The 22,767-nt window shown below is 38.3% G+C and overlaps 1 protein-coding gene across 11 annotated transcripts in view; it reads left to right on the top strand.

Annotated features, from left to right (window-relative positions):
- Positions 1 to 22,767, top strand: part of MTA3 (metastasis associated 1 family member 3) — a 222,919-nt gene that overhangs the window by 116,814 nt on the left and 83,338 nt on the right. For all 11 annotated transcript variants that reach the window (XR_006200862.1, XM_042933139.1, XM_042933135.1 and 8 more), the window contains exons 5-6: positions 10,972 to 11,035; positions 13,849 to 13,966. Coding sequence is in view for 10 of the 11 variants with exons in the window: in XM_042933139.1 (XP_042789073.1) it covers positions 10,972 to 11,035; positions 13,849 to 13,966 (182 nt within the window). In the remaining variant the exon portion in view is untranslated. The remainder of the gene's footprint in view (positions 1 to 10,971; positions 11,036 to 13,848; positions 13,967 to 22,767) is intronic.

Here is a 22,767-nt window from a genome sequence, read left to right as displayed (position 1 = left end):
GGAAAAAGACAATCTGTTCAACATGCTGTTGGGAAAATTGGACAGCTAACTATGTGCAAAAGAATGAAACTGGGCCACGTTTTTTCTCCATACACAAAAATAAACTCAAAATGGATTAGAGACCTGAATGTGAGACCAGAAACCATAAAAATCCTTGAAGAGAGCATAGACAGTAATTTCTCTGTCATCAGCTGTACAACATTTTTCTAGATATGTCTCTTGAGGGAAGGGTAATACAAGGCAAAAATAAACTATAGGGCTACATCAAAATAAAAAGCTTCTGTACAGTGAAGGAAAAAATCAACAAAACCAAAAGGCAGCTTACTGAATGGGAGAGGATATTTGCAAATGACATATTTGATAAAGGGTTAGGATCTAAAATATATGAAAGAACTTATACAGCTCAACACCCAAAAAACAGATAATGCACATTAAAAAATGAGCAGAAGATCTGAGGAGACATTTCTCCAAAGAAGGCATATAGATGGTCAACAGACACAGGAAAAGATGCTCAACATCACTCATCATCAGGGAAATGAAAATTGGAACTACAATGAGATAACACCTCACACCTGTCAGAGTGGCTAAAATCAAAAATTCAAGAATCAACAAGTGTAGGTGAGGATGTGGACACAAAGGAATTCTCTTGCACTATTGGTGGGAATGCAAACTGGTGCACGAACTCTGGAAAACGGTATGGAAATTTCTCAAACAATTAAAAATAGAATTACACTATGATCTAGTAATCTCACTACTGGGCATTTTCCCAAAAATACAAAAAAAAAAAATTAATTCAAAGGGATATGTGCACTCCTTTGTTTATTGCAGCATTATTATTGTTGTTATTATTTTAGAAAGAGAGAGAGTGGGGGAGAAGGGCAGAGAGAGAGAGAGAGAGGGAGAGAATATTAAGCAGGCTCCCTGCTCAGTGTGGAGCATGATATGGGGCTTGATTGCACAACCTTAGCTGAAATCCGAGTTGGACGGACACTCAACTGACTGAGCCACTTAGACGCACCACAGCATTATTTACAATAACCAAACTGGAAGCATCTGAAGTGTCCACTGATAGATGAATGGATAAAAAAAGATGTCACACACACACACACACACACACACACACACACACACACACTTGAATATGAATCAGCCATAAAAAAGAATGAAACCTTGCCATTTGCAGCAACATGGATAGAGCTAGAGAATATAATGCTAAATGAAATAAGTCAGTCAGAGAAAGACAAATACCATACATCATCTCACTCATAGGTGGAATTTAAGGAACAAAACAAGCAAAAAAAAAAAAGAGAGAGAGAAACTGACAAACAGACTCTTAACTATAGACAACAAACTGATGGGTACCATAGGAGAGGTGGGTAGGAGAATGAGGGAAATATGTGATGGAGATTAAAGCATACACTTAATCGTAATGAAAAACGTGGGGCACCTGGGTGGCTCAGTCAGTTAGACATCAGACCGTTGATTTTGGCTCAGGTCATGATCTCATGGTCATGAGATTGAGCCGTATGTCAGGCTCTGTGCTGAGCATGGAGCCTGCTTGGGTGTCTCTCTCTCTCTCTCTCTCTCTCTCTCTCTCTCTCTCTCTCTCTCCCTCTCCCCCTTTCTCTTTCTCTCAAAATACGCATTTAAAAAATCATAACGAGGGACGTCTGGGTGACTTAGTCAGTTAAGCGTCCAACTTCATCTCAGGTCATGATTTCACGTTTGTGGGTTCAAGCCCCGCATCAGGCTCTCTGCTGACAGCTCAGAGCCTGGAGCCTGCTGCAGATTCTGTGTCTCCCTCTCTCTGCCCCTCTCCTACTTAGTGCTCTGTCTCTGTCTTTCAAAAATAAATGTTAATTTTTTTTTTAAATAATAAAAAATATATTCAAAGTTTAAACATTGAGGAGGGATATGTGATATATTGACATGGTTCAAAATCAAAATCTGGGGTACACAATAAAGTGTCTCACTCCTATACAGTCCCCTAGCCCATCACTGTTTCTAGAATCTTACATATGCTTCCAGAAACAATTCATGCATATAGAAGCAAAGAAGTGTGTATGTTTATGTCTGTAGTAAATCATGGAATAAATTGTGATGTTATGTAATTGTGAGAATGCTATAATGACTCCTGTATGAGTCGTGTCTTTCCATAGTGCAGCTTTATTCAGTCACGGCAAGGTAAACACAATTGTAAAGCAGGTTTAGGATTCCAAACTCAATGACATTTCACTATGTGTTCAACTTGCCTTAGTACAGGGCACACAGAGCAAAGCACAATACGAAGTCACACAGCAAGCAAGATACAGTTAGGGATAAGAAGTTAACGAACCAAATGCAAAGTCAGTCTGTGAGTGTGTAGTTGAGATCAGGCCTCGGTCCCATCCAGGTCAGCTCTTGGTGCTTACTGTGTATTATGTTCATTCAACCAGTGGAGCATCTCTGTTATGGTCACAGATCAGTCAGGCATAGCCTTCGGGAGTTGCCTTTTTAATGTGGTCAGATCTTGGAAGGCTCAGCATCTGCAGAGTCTGACAGCTTGCTGCGAAGTCCTTCCTTTTTAAAGAGTTTTAGTTGGGCACCTGGGTGGTTCAGTCCATTAAGCCTCTGACTTCAGCTCAGGTCGTGATTTCTCAGTTCAGGATTTCGAGCCCCCACATCTGGCTGATAGCAGAGAGCCTGCTTGGGATCCTCTGTCTCCCTCTGTGCCCCTCCTCCACTTGCGCTCTCTCTCTCTCTCTCTCTCTCTCTCTTTCTAAAATATAATAAATAAACATTAGGAAAACACAGTTTAGTCAGTCTTGGGCCTTTGCAGGTTTCTTCTTGTTATCACTCTTAGTTCTTCCAGACTCTCTTGGCTTTGCTCTGGTTATCAGTTTTGGATGCCATCAGTCTGTGGTGGTTTCAGTGATATCTGGTCTTAGCTGTAACACCCTTGGCTGCTTGTGTCACTGCTTGACATAAGTCACTGTTTATCTTGAGTGACTCCATCTTGCTTTCTACATTGTGCTTTTTTTTTCAGAGGGGGAGAGAGAGAGAGAGAGAGAGAGAGAGAGAGGGAGAGAGGCTTGCAACTGAGTGAGGGGCAGAGGGATAGAGAGGAGAGAGAAGTAGGGCTCACTTGAAACGGGTCTCATGCTCACCGGATTCGGGCCTCAAGCTTACCCGAAGCTGGGCTCTTGCCCCAATGTTGGACTCGAACTCACAAACGGAGAGGTCATGACCTGAGCCTAAGTCAGATGCTTAACGACTAAGCCACCCAGGTGCCCTATACATTGTGCTTTTTAAATGAAATATCTTGGGCATAATTCCGTATCAGATAATAAGGATCTGCTTCATCTTTTCTATAGTTGTTTCATATGTCTAATTTATTTAATCCTAATTAATAGATACTTGGTTCATTTTAGCTTTTTGCTGTTAAAATAATACTGCAAAGAATAAACTTGGGCATAGGTCCCTTCACATGTGCATGATTGGGTGAAGATGTACAAAATAAGTCATATCAAGTAAAATAGATGAACATCTCCTAATTATATTTTCTGGATTTTGTATTCATTCATATTTCTTTTTTTTTAATTTTTTTTTTTAACGTTTATTTATTTTTGAGACAGAGAGAGGACAGAGTATGTACGGGGGAGGGTCAGAGAGAGGGAGACACAGAATCGGAAGCAGGCTCCAGGCTCTGAGCTGTCAGCACAGAGCCCAACGCGGGGCTCGAACTCACTGACCGCGAGATCATGACCTGAGCCGAAGTCGGCCGCTTAGCCGACTGAGCCACCCAGGCACCCCTCATATTTCTGTGTTGATCAAAACAGGGAGATTCAAGTAAAAGGATTTGTAATTTGTAAATTTAGGTCTGTTGAGGCCTTTTTTGTCATATTCCCAGAAAACAATTAAAAATTTTTTGTGGGGGTGACTGTGTGGCTCAGTTGGTTGAGTGTCCAACTTTTGATGTCAGCTCAGGTCATGAACCCATGGTCACAGGTTTAAGCCCCGTGTTGGGTTCTGCACTGAGCATGGAGCCTGCTTGGGATTCTCTCTCCCCCTCTCGCTCTGTCCCTCTGTTGCTCATTCTCTCTTTCAAATTAAAAAAAAATTTTTTTCAGTGTTAATTTATTTTTGAGAGATAAGGAGACACAGAATATGAATCAGGCTCCAGGCTCTGAGTTGTCAGCACAGAGCCCGATGCAGGGCTTGAACTCGTGAACTGTGAGATCATGACCTCATCAGAAGTGTGATGCTTAATCAACTGGGCCACCCAGGTGCTCCCCCCCTCCCCGCAAATTTTTTTAAGTAAGCTCTACACCTGATGTCGGTTTGAACTCATGATCCCACATGCTTTACTGACTAAGCCAGCCAGGCAACTTGAGAAAACAATTATTTTTAAATGTTTATTTGTTTTTGAGATAGAGCAAACAGGGGAGGGGCAGAGAGAGAGGTTCACAGAGGATCTGAAGCTGACTGCAGAGAGCCTTAAATTTAGTGACTTAAATTCACGAGCACCAACTGCGAGAACTTGACTTGAGTAGGATGCTTAACTGAGCCACCCAGGCACCCCGAGAAAACAATTTTTAAAAGACTTATGTTTATTGAAAAATAGTAATGCTAACTTTTATTTTTAATTTCTTTTTATTTATTTATTTTTTCTTCTGAGAGAGAGAGAGAAAGGGAAAGGGGGAGAGAGAAGAGAGAAGTGGGTCTCGTTTTTTACCTGAAGCGGGCTCCAGCTCACTCTCTGTGGGACTTGAGCTCGCGAACTGTGAGATCATGACCTCAGCCGAAGTCAGATGCTTAACAACTGAGCCACCCAAGTACCTGCTAACTTTTAACTATATAATGAAATAGCACTCCACTTGAATTAGCAGACTCTTTTCAGTTTAGCTATTAATGTTAAAGGAACTCATTCAGAATCTAAAAAAATTCCTAATAAGGCAGTTTTCTTCCTGTACATTTTATTATGCCAGTATTTTAAGATGTTAGATTTTTTGCAATTTTATTGCTATTTGTAAACAATTTGAATTAGCGAAAATGATGCTATTGAAGACTACAAGTAGTGTTGCTTAAGAAACTAACATAAGGAAGTTAATTAGTGTGCGTAAACTCATAGGATTGCTTAGTGGAAGGATGTGAGAAAAAAAAACACAGTGAAGAGAAAAATCATATCACAGTTTAACATTCTTTTTAATGTGTATTTATTGGGGGGGGGGGGGGGAGGTGGAGGGGCAGAGAGAGAGGGAGACACGGAATCCGAAGCAGGCTCCAGGCTCTGAGCTGTCAGCACAGAGCCCAATGCCGGACCTGAGCGGAAGTCAGAAGCTTCACCGACTAAGTCGCCCCACAATTTAACATTTTAAAGCCCATGTGTTTAGCACACTTTCTCTTGAATGTTGTCTTTGTATGGTAAAATCTTTACTTTGAAAGGATCATTTTATCCTCTGTGGATTGAAGTGTTTCTTTCTCCCACCAGAGTCCCAGTGCAGAAAAGCATATATTTTACATGTTATCCTGCATGGCTGTGGAAGGGCCTTTGTAATCAAAACAGTTTGTCATCCTGTCCCAGGGAAGAGGATCTTCCTAATAACTACTGCCTTCTTTTGGACATTCCACTTTGTCCTAGCTATAAAAGGGAAAAGTGGCACCAAGAGAAGGATTTTTTCACCCTTGAATTCCTTTTTTGTAGTTTGTTTCATATTTGTTATCAAATCTCCAGAATCATGCCAAAGCTTTGTTGCTTTGGCATTCTCTACGTACCACAGACAGAATAGAATTTTTCAAAACACTACGTGTCACTTTTCTTTGCAGAATCATCTTTGTTTTTGTTTTTGGCCTTCTTTAGTTTTTATTTCTTAACATCTGTTAAAGAAGTATTAGAAAATGTGTCTTTAAATAGAAGTATTTGAAGGATTCCAGATTTCTTTCTCTGTTTTTGTCCTTCTTTTTATAAAGATCCATAAAATCATATTCTTTCACTTATATCACTTCTATGACACAGTCATTATGTGTTTGTTATTAAGATATAGTTAGCCCATGGTTCATCAGTTCTATAATGCAGACCAGTGATTCTCAACAAGGGACAGTTTTGTCTCCTGGGGACCATTCATTAAAGTCTGGGAAGATTTGGTTGTCTCAGCTACGTGTGGGGGAGCTACTGTTATCCAGTTGGCAGAGGCCAGTGATGCTGCTAACACCGTACGTGCATGGGACAGTCCCCCCCAGCAAAGAATTACCTGGCTTCATGTGTTAATAATGCCAAGGTTGAGGGACGCCTGCATGGCTCGTTTGGTTAAGCATCTGACTCTTTGCAGCTCAGGTCATAGTCTCATGGATCTGGCTCCCTGCTTGGGGTTCTCTGCGCCTCCCCTGTGTGTGCATGCTCGTTCTCTCTCTCTCTGTCTCAAAACAAATAAATAAACATTAAAAAAAATAGTGCCAAGGTTTAGAAAACCTAATATAGAGTCATGGTAAATAATCTTTGCTTCCTTGGTATATATATTATTTATACAAATTTATGCACTTCATCTAATTAGGATCCCCCCTGTTACTTTAAATTTAAATAGTTTTTTTTTTTTTTAAGATTTATGTTAGAGTTTTTAAAATGTTTATTCATTTTTGAGAGAGAGAGTGCAAGCAGGGGTGGGGGCAGAGAGAGACCGGGACGGTACGGGGCGGGGGTGGGGGGGGTGGGGGGGGGTGGACAGAGGATCCAAAGCAGGCTCTACACCAACAGCAGTGTGCCTGACACAGGGCTGGAGCCCACAAACCTCGAGATCATTACCTGAGCCAAAGTCGGACGCTTTACTGAGTGAGCATCCAGGCACCCCTAAATTGTATTTTTAAAAATCAAACATATGTATATAGCTGTGTAATAATATCCAAAGCAGTCATAAGCAGAGTTCCCCCAGCATAGTCATTTTCCTGCATTTATACCTCTCTTACACTGCTTACTCTTACTTTTTCAATTGTAGAAATTTATCCTTTCTCTTCTCTATTTCCTTTCCCTCATGTTTCCAATATATCACAATTTTTCTTTAACTTAATAATCAGTCATTGTGTTTTATGAACATGTAAGGATTCCCCACATATTCTTTCTTGTACAGCCTTTTGTTTTCCTTGGACTTAATAATTGTTCTGCCTTTGTTTTCCTTCTTTATTTTTTTAGTAAGATATATACCCAATGTGGGACTTGAACTCATGACTCTGATACCAAGAATCACATGCTCTACTGACTGAGACAGCCAGGTGCCCCTTTTGCCTTTCCTTTCAATTAGTCTTCTAAAATGTAAAAAATTCTTAGTCCTTGCTTATCTTGAAAATGTTTTCTACACTTAGCTGCTGATTTTTTTAGGCATTAAATTTTGATTTGGGAATCCTTTCATTCAGAATTTTGAATCTCCTTTTGTCCTATTTTACAGTATTGCTGTTGTGAAATATCATTTTCTGAAAGCATTTTGGATCTTTGAACTTCATTTTTTAAAAATTTGGATTAAATACTGTTTAAAACTGTCTATTCGCTGAATTTCCAATCACAGAACTTAGCATTGTTTTCAATATGAGAAAATGTTCAGAATCCAGAACAACTGTAAGACTCATAAGGCCATTGAGAAAATGCCTTTCTATCATGAAAAACTATTGTCTTTCATTGAACAAGGAAAGTTTAGTCAGACTCTGCATCTGTAGTAGGGGTTTTTCAAGTTCATTATGCCTAACAATCACTGGGTGATGCTTGCTTTTCCATGTAGATTCCTTGATCCCTCCCTGAGATCTTTGGATTCAGTAAATCTGACTAAGGATCACCTGGTGATTCTTCCTAACCACGAGGATTTCTCGATCCCTCCCCAAGATGTTCAGCTTCAATAAATCTGGTGTGACACTAAGAAATTTTCATTTTCCTAAGCAGGGACCCTGGTGGTCCTGCACCATTATTCTACAAGCTGGAGTGGTATGGAACCGAAAGCCTTTGGGCACTGGGGAAATGGATGCTAATTTAAACTTCTTCTTTCATGTATACAAACAGGTAGCATCTTTAAATAAATCTGTAACCTGGGTGCACCTTTTACATGTGGTTTTTGAATCTGTGGGAGTATACTGAACATCCTGTTAAGCAGATAGGCTGATCAGAACCTGCCATTAAACACAGGATTGCGTTGTGTCATAATTATTTATTCACATGTCTCTCTGTCCCAACACCCTGCCCAGTTTCTGAAGCAAACAGAGTATGTTTTTAAAACCTTTTTCAGTGAAAAATTCTGTGTTACTGTATATAGTTGCTTGTAGAAAAGCAACATAAATAATTATACAGGCCTGGAGTGATTTTTCTTCGTATTAAGGTCTTTGATGTGTTTTATATTTATATCATCATGTTTGGGTATCTTTGTTCTTTACGGACTAAAGTATGGTGGAAGAGCACATTTAGGGTCATTGCTTGAGATTCAGCATAAATCAGTTGGGTTATCTATATTCATTATTTGATAATAGTTCCTTTAGTTTGGGGTTAGCTTAAAATTCATCCTATTTCTTTTTCTGTGAGCCAAGATTTGTTCAGCATAAAGGAAGACAGCTCTTTACATCTCTTTTTAAACTACTTTTATCAACAACTCTTGGCGTGGTAGTACATCTGTTAATTACATATTCATATTTACTTCATAAAATAATTCTGACTCAACTTCCTGCTTTGTTAGCTGTTAGTATATGTATTTGAATATTTTAAGTGTCAGATTTTCATTTTCCTTTTAAAAATTTTTTTAATGTTTATTTTTGAGAGAAAGAGACTGAGCGTGAGCAGGGGAGGGGCAGAGAGCGAGGGAGACCCACAGACTCATAAAGAAGGCTCCGGGCTCTGAGCTGTTGGCACAGAGCCTGAGGTGGGTCTCAAACTATGAGACATGAACTACAAGATCATGACCTGAGCCGAAGTCAGATGCTTAACCCACTGAGCCACCCGGGTGCCCCTCAGATTTTCATTTTTAATTTGGGAGAAAAATACATAGCTGCGGTAAAGAAAACTTACAGATGAAAAATCATGCATTATTTTTTTCATCTTTGCATAAAAGCTACATTAACCCAAATAACTTGTATTTTAGATTGGCTGGGTATCCTCTTAATTTTGCAGTCGTGTTGTATCTCTAAAAGAGTACATAACCAGTGTTTTCTTATCTCCTAATATAAATATGAAAATAGTGGTTTGATGATTCAGTTTAAATCCTCTTGTCATTTCAGACTGTATGGAAGAAACTCTTAAGTAGGCTGTATTGTTTGTGTAAATTTTCAGTGTCTGTTAACCCTTGAAATTCAAGTGACTGTTGAAGAAAGTGGTATCTATTAAGATGACATTCAGCTTTTGCTCCTCTGCACTTAAAAAAAAAAAGTGGCTTTAGAGAACTTTAAAAAAAAACAAGATTTTATTTCTTCTAGGTAATTAAGTATTAAATGTTAGAAATACTGCTTTGTCAGCTGTTGCAGAGGCAAAAAAAAACCTAGACGAAACCTATTTTTGGAAACCCACTTATGCACATTGCATGTGTTAGGAGCACACACACAGGTCACAGAAGTTCTTCTGTGACAGCTGTAGATGTGCAAACCTCAGCGGAGCAATTTCCCTGCTCGTTATTCTGTCCTTTCCGCGAGCATGTCAGGTAATTGTTGACTGTGAGTGCTGTTATATGCTCCGAAGTAATGTTAATTTTTCTGCTTCAGTAATTTGCATGAATAAAATATACTAGAAAAACCAAAAACCCTTATAACTCTCGCTAACTTAGAGATTTGAGAAGATAATATGGAAATAACACATGTTCTCAGAAGTCTTTTGAAGTTATATTAACTATAGATGATTACCAGAAAAAGATGTTTTTATGAGGGTTAAACTTTTTTAAATTTAAGGAATATACATTTGGAAAATGTTCGGTAACCTGTAATTTTTGACCTTTGTGTTAGTGTTTTTTACATTTTATTTTGCTTTTGGTAATCTTTTTCTTTGAATTGTTTTTCACTCTGGTGTTCCAACAGCCTGCTCTTTTAGCTTCCCATTCAATGTATATGTGACGATTTGTTTTTGCTTGTTTTTTTGTGGGGAGCAAGAAGTGACTTTTGTTTACAAAATCAAATAACATTATGGCATTTAAACAATATTTTGTGAGTCCTAACCAATTATCTGTAACTTGAATTGTCTACCAAATTTCTCCTGTTAAATTTGTAGGTCTACAGAATTTTTCAAGATAGGATAATTGAAAACGTATTTGTAATAAATGCCTCTACTTGGATAACTTCAGTTTTTCTCAAGTCTGGACAAGACTGTTTTTTGTTTTTTTTAATAGACATTCGTTTTCAAACTCACACCGAGGGCTGTGATCAAAGGTAAATGCCATCAGACTTCAAGGTCTTTGAATCTGTAGATCTTTATTTTGCCCCCTACTTTATAGCAGTGTATTTAAATTTTAACTAGGCTTTAGAGCAAGGTCGATAAAGGTAAGCTAGTTAATCCTGATGAATGTATATTATTTTTAGGTCCTCATATGCAGTGGCCACTTAAAAAATCCGAAGATTATTTAGGTACTGGTTTGCATGGTGAAGTCTTTGTCTAAAGACTCCTTGTATAAAATCACCTCATATTAACTTTTTATAGATTCAGAAACTCACTTTTAATACGAAGGTTTCATTGTACTCCTTTTTTTTCTGTAATAATTAGAAAATACCCGTGAAGTGTTTTATGTCATAAAATTTACTGCCTAACAACAGTTCCTTCCACAGGTTAGCCTCGCAGTAAATGCCTACAAAAACAGTCTTATTTTTTATGTCTACAACACCAGGATTGTAAAGCGAGTCTAAGTGTATACATTTACGTATATTTGTAACTGCCATCTAGTTTCTTAATAGTAACTTTACATTCTGAATATTCCTGACTTTGTATATGTCATCGATGTGAAGGTGAGGTGGCCTTTCTGACATTCATTCACTTTTTCCCTTTTTCAACAGGGGAAAATGCAGTGTTGCCCTTCTGAATGAGACAGAGTCAGTATTGTCATATCTTGATAAAGAGGTAATTCACAATTGCGCTTATTTTATGTTTTTTTTCCCCCTTGATTTCACATGAAGCCCATACCTTTAAATGTATTTCTTCTTGTACCAAACTATTGCATCGGGAGAGCAGCATTATATAAAAGTGTAATGACCAGAATACTTTTAGATAATTTTATTTTTCTGGTTAACTGAGAGAAGAGTTGGCAAAAACTTCTGTGCCGTCTTTTTTAAGCTGGTAATGAAAGGCTTTATAAGGTATGATGATGTAGTTGGTAGCAGTAGAAATATTTTTGGCTTTATGAAAGAAGTGACTTTTGTGTACTCAATCCTCCTCCCTGTTTTTTGTTTTTGTTGTTGTTTAAATAAAGAGTTTTTATTTTAGGCTTTTTCCAGATGAGATCCTAGCACTGGTGGTCTGCTTTCTTTCCTAGAATCTCCATAAACTTTGTCAACTACAAGTGTTTCCTTCTGTGAACTTCAACAAGAAACATTTTAAACATATTTTCACAAGTTGGGTGAGAGCATATACTTCATTAGAAGGAGGAAATTCCTGTAAACAGAATATTCCACAATGAGAAAATTTTTACTGTTGACATTTTAAGATTTAACCTTTATAGTTGCATGATGTTTTTGTTTTCCCAAATCTTTATGTATGTATGTATGTATGTATGTATGTATGTATGTGTGTGTTTAAAGAATTAAAGGGATATATTCAAAAAAAATTTTTTTTTAATTTTTTTTCAATATTTATTTTTGAGAGACAGAGCATGAGCGGGGAAGGGGCAGAGAGAGAGGGAGACACAGAATCGGAAGCAGGCTCCAGGCTCTGAGCTGTCAGCACAGAGCCCAACGCGGGGCTCGAACCCACGGACTGTGAGATCATGACCTGAGCCAAAGTCGGACGCTTAACCGACTGAGCCACCCAGGCGCCCCCCCCCCCCCAAAATTTTTATTATACTTAAAAGTGTTGTCCCTGAAAGGATTGATGCAGACATGTGGAACTACTGTATGTTAGAAAATTGAACAGAGAAAACTAAGAGGAGGTAAATGTTCAAGGCAGAAAAAAGGTTGATAGTCTTTATAACTTACTCTTGTGAAATTTAGAAAAGAAGGTAATAGTGTTTGTTGTCAGTCAACATGTGGAAAATAATATGGATAAAGAGAATGCTCAGATGTTACCATTAGTTCATAGAAGCAGGAATAAAAGGAGGAAACATGAGTATGTTTCAGTTTATTTTACTGGTGTATTTGGCTGTTAAGACGCTGTAATTTTTTTAAAAACGTGGTATTTTTGCTGAACTCAGGAACCTGAGATCAAGACCTGAGCTGAGATCAAAAGTCGATGCTTAACCAACTGAGCCACCCAGGCACCCCTTAAAGGACAACTTTCTAATCACAATGTTTTCCTTTTAGAAAAATTAACATTACCTTTACATTTTAAGCGATTTCCCATATTGGCACATGTAAATTTAAGGAGTCTTAAGCAACTTCTGTGGCCCTAAGTAATAATTTCATTTTATTCTACTGTATAGTATGGCAAAATCCCATTTTTCTAGAATACTATACTAACATGTTTTACACAATAAAAGTGACCAGAAGTATGTGTACCTTGAAAGCCCTTACTGTGCCAACGGCAGCAGCGTCAGTCACCCTAGTAACATTCTTTGTTTCTCCTGTCTTACAAAACAAACAATTCTGATTACGTATTGATCATCCTCCATCAGCCTATTGAGCAGGTTGGTTTATATATTCTGCAGATTTTTTTTCTTTTCCCCAGGTAGACTTTTTTTTATATGCATAAATTGTCATATTGTTGTGTTTGATTCTTTAGTCTTTTCTTCTGACCATGACCCATGCAGAAGAATTCTGAATGGATGGTATCGCCTTGTCTGTTTTTCTCCTTTCCCTTTATCACAGTCTGTAAGGAGAAAGCTTTACAATCTGGTAGATTATCTCTTATTTGTAGCTTGCTCGGCACGGTCTTGGTAAAGTGCTGATGGTAGGAGCAGACCCCTCCAGCATATATTGCAGAGAGTTGTATAGTAGATAACCCTCAGAATCCTAGCAGGAAGCAGGGACAAGACCTTTTAAGACCTCCAGTAGTGATGCAGAATTCAACAAAGGCCTGGTAGCCTGGTCATTTTATCCATTAGACTCAGTAACTAGGGCCTTTTTGCGTTTTAAAGAACCTTGGAAAGTTGGTGGGTGTGCCGGTGGTGGTAGGTAGTTACGTTTATGTGGCTATTTATATATAAATATGAATGTTTCAGGATTCAAAGGAGAACTGCAGAAATGGAATTAATAGATGCTCCATGAAATAATGCAATGTGACATTTTAATTAGGAAACTGTATGTAAGCTCAGCTCTTCTAAACTTTAATGTGAAATGTGTATCCATTTGAGTATGTTGATGAAATGTGGGTGGACACTCCAGAAGTAAGGGCGCCTTGTGTCCTCGTTGTTTGGTGTGGGCTTTAGAGATTTAAATGATTGCTTGATTCAGGTGTCTTACCTTTGACTTAGAGCTTAGCTTTGCTAGCTCAGAATCTGTTTTAGAGCAGTTCATTGGTTTTCTTTTAGACTAAAACAACAAAACTTTATAATCTACCTTTATTGTATGCTATTTGTTTTTGCTTGATGTAATTTTACACTGTTTTACATGATGACCCTAACATTGTTCTCTTCTTCAAGATTCATGAATTTATTCACCAAAAGGAAATTTTATATACTCTCTGAAGTTTTATGATTTCATTATCATGACATTGGCCTCATTGCTTTATAAAAAGTAGAAGGAGTTGAGCTTACCTAGATATTTTCTGTCATTTTTTCTTAGGATACCTTTTTCTACTCATTGGTCTACGACCCTTCAGTGAAAACACTATTAGCTGACAAAGGTGAAATCAGAGTGGGACCTAGATATCAAGCAGACATTCCAGAAATGCTCTTAGAAGGTATGTTTTTCTTTGGGTTTCAAGTCCTATGAAAACAAATATGTCTTGAAACTCAAATATTCTTTTCCTCATATGGGAGAAACGTCTTTTGGGCTAAAGTTTAAAAGTTACAAGTTCTTCCCCTTGTAGAAATACAACAAATAACAACAGAAAATAATTTATTTGACCAATTGTTTGATTTTTATTTTACATTTTTGTGAGTTTTCTGGCTGTGTTTTCCTTTTAAATGCAACTTCTAGAATGTTCGTATCGTTGAACTTGTGTCTTCATGTGATATGTACATGCCTTGAAATCCTGAATGCTCCTAAATCATCTAACTGAGGTGCCTGGAATCTAGTGAACAGTTATGTTTTGGTGGGGATTTGGGCTAATCTGGGTAGTTATGTACTGGAGAGATACAGAGCTTTGCATTTCAAAAATATCTTCCTAACAAGACAAATTTTTCTTTCTCCTGTTAAAACTGTACACTCAAAACCTTTATTTTCTGATTTTAAAAGTAAACATTCTTAACATTAAAAAATGAAACACAGAAATGTATAATGTAGGAAATGAACACCATCTGTTCTCCTTCATTACAAACCCATATTTAATCACTATGGTCGTTTCGGGTGTGTTTATTTGGTTCACGCTGGCTTACCCTCCGTCCAGGAAGGGTCCACATGCAATGCCGTGTTGCATGTGTTACTCTGGAACTGCTTTCTTCAGTTAACCGCGTAACTTTAGTACTTTTCCCTATGAGTACAGTGACTTTTATTCTTTCCACTAACTGTGCAGGTCTTAAATTTGCGTGGATGTACTATAATTCCCTCTTCCAGCCCCCTATTGGTAGACTTTTAGGCATTTATGTTTTCGATGTTACAAATTGATGCTGCTAGAAAAGCTATACCTATATATTTTTTTCAAGCATAACTTCTTGGAAGTGAAATGGTATATACATTTTACATATTGAAAATGCTCCTTTGCTCTTCAAAACGACTGTTACTATATTATGAAAGAACCAGGTGCTTTCACCAACACTGATTATGAGGAATTTTTTCACCCTCCATTTTTAAGCCACATTTTGATATATAATTGTCTTAGAGTTTTTTGTTTTGTTTTGTTTTAAAATTGAAATTATGCTTGCCCTAGTTACCTTAGCCTTTAAATTTCTTGGACTTTTTCTTTTTCTTTCTTTTTTTTTTTAATGTTAATTTATTTTTGAGAGACAGAGCATGAGTGGGGGTAGGGACAGGCACACACACACACACAGACACACACACAGACACACAGACACACACAGACACAGACACACACACACACACACACAGAATCCGAAGCAGGTTCCAGACTCCAAGCTCCGAGCTGTCAGCACGGAGCCTGACACGGGGCTCGAACTCACAGACCATGAGATCATGACCTGAGCTGAAGTCGGATGTCTAGCCGACTGAGCCACCCAGGCACCTTTCTTTCTTTCTTTCTTTCTTTCTTTCTTTCTTTCTTTCTTTCTTTCACTGTAAAGTTTATTTATTTTGAGAGAGAGCTCACATGAGAGCAGGGAAGGGGCAGAAAGAGTAAAGAGAGAATCCCAAGCAGACTTGGTGCTGTCAGCACAGAGCCTGGCTCAGGGCTCGATCACACGGCTATGAGATCATGACGTGAACTGAAATCAAGATCTGGACGCCCCACTGACTGAGCCACCCAGGCACACTCTTTTTTTCAGAGAGAGGGAGAGGAAGAGGGAGAGAATGCACATGCAAGCCGGAGAAGGGCAGAGGGAGAGGGTGAGAGAAAGGATTTTTCCCTTAACCAGGCTCCAAGTTGATCACAGAGCCCAATACGGTGCTCAGTCCCACAACCGTGAGATCATGACCCAAGCTGAAATCAAGAGTCAGACACCGAATGGACTGAGCCACCCAGGTGCCCCATCTTGTGCTTTTTCTACTTGGTGGTTTATCTTTTTATGCATTGGCAAGAATTACTTGACTACTAAAGGTAAGCAAACACAGAAGTATTTACCTTGTCTACAAGGATTATAAACCTCTCCCCCACAGACCTAATTATTTGATTAAAAATTTTTTAATAGTGACTTTAAATTTAAGTATATTTTATTTTTTATCATACAAAAGTTTGGGCTTTCTTAGTCTTTTCCTTTAAGGTCTTTACAATTTGCGTTACTCACCAAAAGGCCTTCACTTTTTGTTTTTGCCCCCTGATTATTAAAACATACAAGTGCTGCCAGGGGTGTCTGGCTGGCTCAGTCGGAGGAGCATATGACTATGATCTCGGGGTCGTGAGATCAAGCCCCATGTTGGGTGTAGAGATTACTAAAATAAACTTTTTTTTAAATGTTTATTTTTGAGAGAGAGCAATAGTGCGAGTAGAGGAGGGCCAGAGAGAGGGAGGGACAGAGGATCTGAAGTGGGCCCTGCACTGATAGCAGTGAGCCCGATGCGGGGCTTGAACTCTCGAACGGTGAGATCATGACCTGAGCTGAAGTTGGACGCTTACCGGACTGAACCACCCAGGCACCCTAATCTAAATTTTTATAAAAACATAGGAGTTCTTCCATATGTTCTTCTCTCTCTTTTCCTTGTCATACTTCTAAGAAAATGTATGCAGAAGAGTTAAATCAATAGATACTCAAGATAGAGTGTGAGAATTGTACACGTTGGTGTCAGTGGTAGCTGTGAATAATGCCAGGCTACAGTCATCTGTGTTTTCCTGAACTTAAGTGCCAGGAAAAGTCAGTCAATAAAGATTAAGCTTGAAGAACAGAACGCCATGTCTGCACTCACCTGTGTTTGGAAATGATTTTGAACAGATTGAGAGTAGTGAATCAGTTTATTATAGGTTGAGAGATTGCATTCATTGATGTTCTCATCTGTGCAAATCAGTTTATCTTCCAGAAGGAATTTTTACATCTTTAGTCCTTAATGTTTGATGTTAGACTTCTATCTCTGTACCTAATTGTTCACTAAACATTTTATTCCCCCCTCCAAAAGCTTGATTTTTAAAATTTATAAACAGTGCTGTAATGAGTATAATGGATAATTTTGTGCTCTGGATATAACTGGCAAATAAAGTAGAATTGCTGAGTCTTAGGGCATGTATGTCTGAAATTTTATACAGAATGCCTAATTGTCTTCCAGGTAGTCATTGACAGGTGGTGGGTTTTCCCTTGTTTTAATTAAGGTATGATTTATATATAGTACATCCCCCCGTTTTTAGTGAGCAGTTCTGTGAGTTTTGGACAAAAGCGTATGTTCCAAGTGAGGTAGTTCGGCAAGTCCATCCGTGCACAGGCCAAAAGCCAGGAAGGTCCTTAGTGCTCATGTGTGTGTAGGTCCCCAGCCCAAGTTCTGCATCCCCTCAGCAGCCTTTGTCACTCCTTCCTGAACCCCAGTCCCTCCCATCTTTGAACTGTGGAGATCAGTCGTTCATGTTATCTTTTATACTATTTTTTATTGTTTGACTTCAGAAATTTTAAAATCAACACTCAGGTATTGATTGTGTGGTTCTCCCTTGAGCACTGAGCATACGCCCTGATGTATAGAAAGCCTAGAAATTGTGTATTGCTCGTGGAGAGATAAATGCTGAACCAAGTCATGAAGTTGGGATGTTTCAAGTATCACTGGGCAGAAGAATCAGATCATGGAAACTCACAAGTTCCTGTTATCCAGAAAACTATTTAAATATGGTATTTACCCCTGAAAGGCATAAAGTCTGGTTAGTGTAATGTTATTTGGAAAGCATATCTACCTAGAGTAGAATTTTTTAAAATTTTATTTTAATTTTTTTAAATTTACATCCAAATTAGTTAGCATCTAGTGTAACAATGATTTCAGGAGTAGATTCCTTAATGCCCCTTACCCATTTAGCCCATCTCCCCTCCCACAACCCCTCCCGTAACCCTCAGTTTGTTCTCCATATTTATGAGTCTCTTCTGTTTTGTCCCCCTCCCTGTTTGTATATTATTTTTGTTTCCCTTCCCTTATGTTCTTCTGTTTTGTCTCTTAAAGTCCTCATAGGAGTGAAGTCCTATGATTTTTGTCTTTCTCTGACTAATTTCACTTAGCATAATACCCTCTAGTTCCAGCCATGTAGTTGCAAATGGCAAGATTTCATTCTTTTTGATTGCCGAGTAATACTCCATTGTCTATATATACCACCTCTTCTTTATCCATTCATCCATCGATGGACATTTGGGCTCTTTCCATACTTTGGCTATTGTTGATAGTGCTGCTATAAATATGGGGATGCATGTGTCCCTTCGAAATAGCACACCTGTATCCCTTGGATAAATGCCGAGTGGTGTAATTGCTGGGTCGTAGGGTAGTTCTATTTTTAGTTTTTTGAGGAACCTCCTTACTGTTTTCCAGAGCGGCTGCACCAGCTTGCATTCCCAAGCATTTTTTTTTTTTAGAAAGAGCATGAGCTGGGCAGAGGGAAGGGGGGGGGGGAGAGAGAGAGAAAGAGAGAGAGAGAAAATTTAATCAGGCTCCACGCTCAACATGGAGCTCCATGCAGGGCTTGATCCTATGACCCTGGGATCATGACCTGAGCTGAAATCAAGAGTCAGACGCTCAACCGACTAGCCACCCAGGAGTCTCTACCTAGATTAGAATATTAAAAAAAAAAAAAAAAAAAAGATTTTAGGAAACAAAATGATACATAAAATGCAATAATTTATTCTATGGTTCTTCTCAAACCAGACTTGAAGTTCTTATTTGTAAGAGGAATGATTCTTAACAGCTTGTAGCATTTGAAGAATTGCACCACTTCTCTGACAAGGGCAAACTTTATGTTTAAAAAATGTGACTAAATGTTCATTTATATAATAGATCTTTTATTTAATAGATTTTTTAAATGTTTATATACTTATTTAGAGAGTGAGAGAGCATGTACACATGAGAGAGAGTGAGTGGGGGAGGGAGGGAGGGAGAGAGAGAGAGAATTCCAAGCAGATTCCATGCTCAGCATGGAGCCCGACACCAGGCTCCATCTCAGAACTTGAGATCATTACTTTAGCTGAAATCAAGAGTCGAATCCTAGGCTTAAGTGAGCCACCCAGGCACCCCTCATCAACAAGTCTTAATTGCCTTTAATATAGTGTTTCTCCTGGCAGTCTTTTGGGTGGGTGGTTACAAACTTTATTTAGGTAATGGAATCCTTTGTCCAGATGAAACACCCTACAATATGACCGTAAATAAAATAAGAAAAGCCTGGCTATTAGGGATGAGGTGGGAGAGAAGTCCCCATTGAATCTCTTGAGATACCCCAGTAACTCTCAGGATTGAGAGAATTACATGCTGAAGGCTGCTGTTCAGTGCTTCTTTCTGAGTCCTGTCTCTTCATCATATAGTCAGAATCGCCAGATAAACCACACAGTTAGAGGGGTCTTTGATGAAGTCCCTTTGCAACATAGTATAACAATGAGGGCTCCACTGTATTTTCTTTGCTTCTTCCCAGTTTTTAGATTTTAAAATTACTTTATTGCAAATTGTGCAATAATTTGCAAAGTGAAAGTGCAAGTGCAAGTAACTGAAAACAAAAAGTAGTCCCTTAGATCATCCCTCTTTGCCCACTGTTAAACACTGTTATTAATTTAACATGTTCTCCAGTTTGTTATATAGCTACTGTATGTATAGATCCATGAAATTGTATTCAATGTTTCATTGTGTAATAGATGATAGATCCAAGTTTATCTGTCTCTTATTATAGAACAAGTTTCCCTTCATTGTTCTTTAAAATATCCTCTGTGTGTGTGTCAGTGTGGGGAGGGGTCTCATCTCAGAGATTTTTTTGCCCCCTGACTGTTGAAGTTTTTCATCAGTTTGTCAAATTCTTCCCTCCAGATTTCATTAGAATTCGGACTGAAATTGTATTAATATTATTTATTCCTTTGGGAGGCAACTGGTCATTTCATAATATTGAGTCTGTTTCTCTGTGTCTACATGGGTCTGTTTCTGAGATTTTTATTCTGTCCCACTGGTCTGTTTGCCTGTTAATGCTCTAATAACTCACACTTTTAATTATAGTGACTTTGTAGTGTGTGGTAATATCTGGTGAGGCTAATTCTCCTCTTATTTTTCCAAATAAATTTTATTATCAGTTTGAATCTTTCTTAAGTATGTCTGTTGGAGTTTCAGTTAATTTAGAGGGAACAGACTTTTGATGGTTTTGAAAAGTCTTAATTAGAAATAAGGGATTTTTTTTTTCTTTCTTCAAGGCTACTTTTGGGTCTTGTGGTTTTGTTTTTCTTTTTCTTTTTTTTTTTTTTTTTTTCTTTCCCGTTTCAAGTTATTTAACATATATGGTAAAATTGGTTTCGGTTGTAGAATTCAGTGATTCATCACTTACATATAACACCCAGTATTCATCACAAAAAGTGCCCTCTTTAATACCCATCACCATTTAGCCTGTCTCCCACCCACCTTGTCCATCAACCCCCAGTTTCTTCTCTAGAGTTAAGAGTCTCTTATGGTTCACTTCTCTCTCTCTCTCTCTCTCTCTCTTTCCCTTTCCCTATGTTAATGTTTTTTCTCAATATAGTTTTAGTCATATAGATTCTATACATTTCTCGTTAAGTTTATTTTTAAGTTTATAATTTGTTAGCTGTAAGTATTCATCTGTAACAAAGAAAAACACCACATTTTTCATCATAAATGGAGAAGTCACGTTGGATTCTTATTTGAGCCTAAAGCATTTAGCATATCCAAGATGTTTCATTTCACTTGTAATCAGGCAACTAACTAGATGCAAGATATAAAGAGCTTCCTTTTTTGTGAGTAATACATTTTCAGGGAAGAGGGTATAGGGTGACAAATGGGTATACCAACAGTTATATTTCTTGTAGGGCTCCTGGGTGGCTTAGTCGGTTAAGCACCAACTTGGACTCAGGTCATGATCTCGCAGTTCACAGGTTCGAGCCCCACATTGGGCTCTGTCCTGACAGCTCAGAGCCTGGGGCCTGTTTTAGATTCTGTGTCTCCCTTTTTCTCTCTGCCCTTCTCCTACTCGAGCTCTGTCTCTCTCTGTCTCTCTCTTTCTCTCTCTCAAAAATAAATAAAAACTTAAAAAAAAAAAAAGGAAAATATGACATTACCTTCATATACGTAGCTAGTACCTGTTTGCAGGGAAATTAAATACAGAAAATACCATACTCAACAGATGTTTAGGAGTTGCCAGAGTCTGTGTTTACTAACCCTTTTGATACTCTTGAGTGGGTACATTTTGACCAGTGGCCATATTCCAATTTGCACTGGCATGGGATATAGAACCTGAATTAATACCCCCAGTAGGTGGCAGCATCAACACCGTGCCAGAATATATAACAGGCTTGCTTTGTTTGTGAATGTGTCTTGGGATTCTAAGACGTTGTTGTGGCATTTGTCTTGCTAGTGAATAAATCTTTTTGTAGTTTCAGAATTTAAAAGTTCGCTTATGGCTACCCACCATCTAACAAACTCTTGAGATCTGGAAAGACCAGTATGTAGTTTGCAAGGGAAGATAAAGGTTTCTTTGAGATTTTAAATCTTCTGTTGCGTTTGAAATAACCACCTGGAGAATTTCCCATTGAAAAAGATGTCATAACGTGGGAAGTTTTGAATTATTATTTCACTGTAATACTGAAAGTGTCAACAAAATCTTTTTACATATTAATTAAAATTTGTAACTGCAAAACAGTATTATAGTAGCATTAAATTAATAAACTAAAATGACTATGGGTTTGTAGGTTTGTGCAAAACCTGGCAATAATATGTTTAGCTGAGTCACCTTGGGAAAACTAACCCCTCTAAGTTCCCATTTCCTCCTATTTATTTATTTATTTATTTATTTATTTATTTATTATGTTTGTTTATTTTAGAGAGAGTGAGAGAGAGAGAGAGAGACAGAGCAGGAGTGGGGAGGGGCAGAGGGAGAGAGAGGGAGACACAGAATCCCAAGCAGGCTCCAGGCTCTCAGCTGTCATTACAGAGCCCAACGTGGGACTTGAACTCAGAAACTGCGAGATCATGACCTGAGCTGAAGCCGGACATCCAACCCACTGAGCCACCCAGGCACCCCCATTTCCTCTTCTTTGAAAAGAGAATAATATGTATGCGCACACATCACAGTGTTGTGATGATCCGAGGAAGTGACCTGTAAAGCATTTAGCAAAGTGCCCGACACTCATGTTCACTGCCACAGTTGCTTCTCCCCTGGCCACCACTGTCTCCTGCCATCAGTTAAATAACTCTTGTTGATATTTGGGCATTTCAAGACATGTCTGTCTTTGAGAGTTATAAGAATTAAATTCGTATAATCTCTTCTGCTGCAGTTAATTCAGATGCAGTTGATAAATAGGGAAATGTCAGTACGGCGTGGAAGTGGGTCAGTTTATATGAGACTTTTCTCAGCAGTCAAGGAAGCAGGTATTCTCACAGATGAAGACAGTTTAAGAGGAAAAAAAAAAGATGCAAATTCTGCAAGAAGTGCTTTCCTCTAGTGCATGTAAAGGCTGGTTTAGCACCTTCAAAATCTGTGGCACTTTCCACTATGATAAAACTATGTGTGGAAGCTTAAGAGTTACAGATGAAGGGGGCTTTGACGATATTTTCCCCCTATTGTTTAAAAAAAAAAAAAAAAACCTGTACCCTGTTTTTTGTTTTTTTAATTATGTAGAAGCTGTATACCACCTTACATCTCCCTGGAGGAGGTATGAGTCCAGGATTTAAGGAGATAAAAGAGTCAACCAACCATTGTTTTTGTTGCAAATGTCAGTGGGGATGTAACTGTGCTAGTAGTTTTATTATGATTATTACTTCTTTTTAATGCTCTGC

This window comes from Panthera leo, chromosome A3 (assembly GCF_018350215.1).
Source record: "Panthera leo isolate Ple1 chromosome A3, P.leo_Ple1_pat1.1, whole genome shotgun sequence".
In the NCBI taxonomy this organism is placed as follows: Eukaryota; Metazoa; Chordata; class Mammalia; order Carnivora; family Felidae; genus Panthera; species Panthera leo.
Note: the sequence above shows the minus strand (reverse complement) of the source record. Positions and strands in the feature narration are given on the sequence as shown.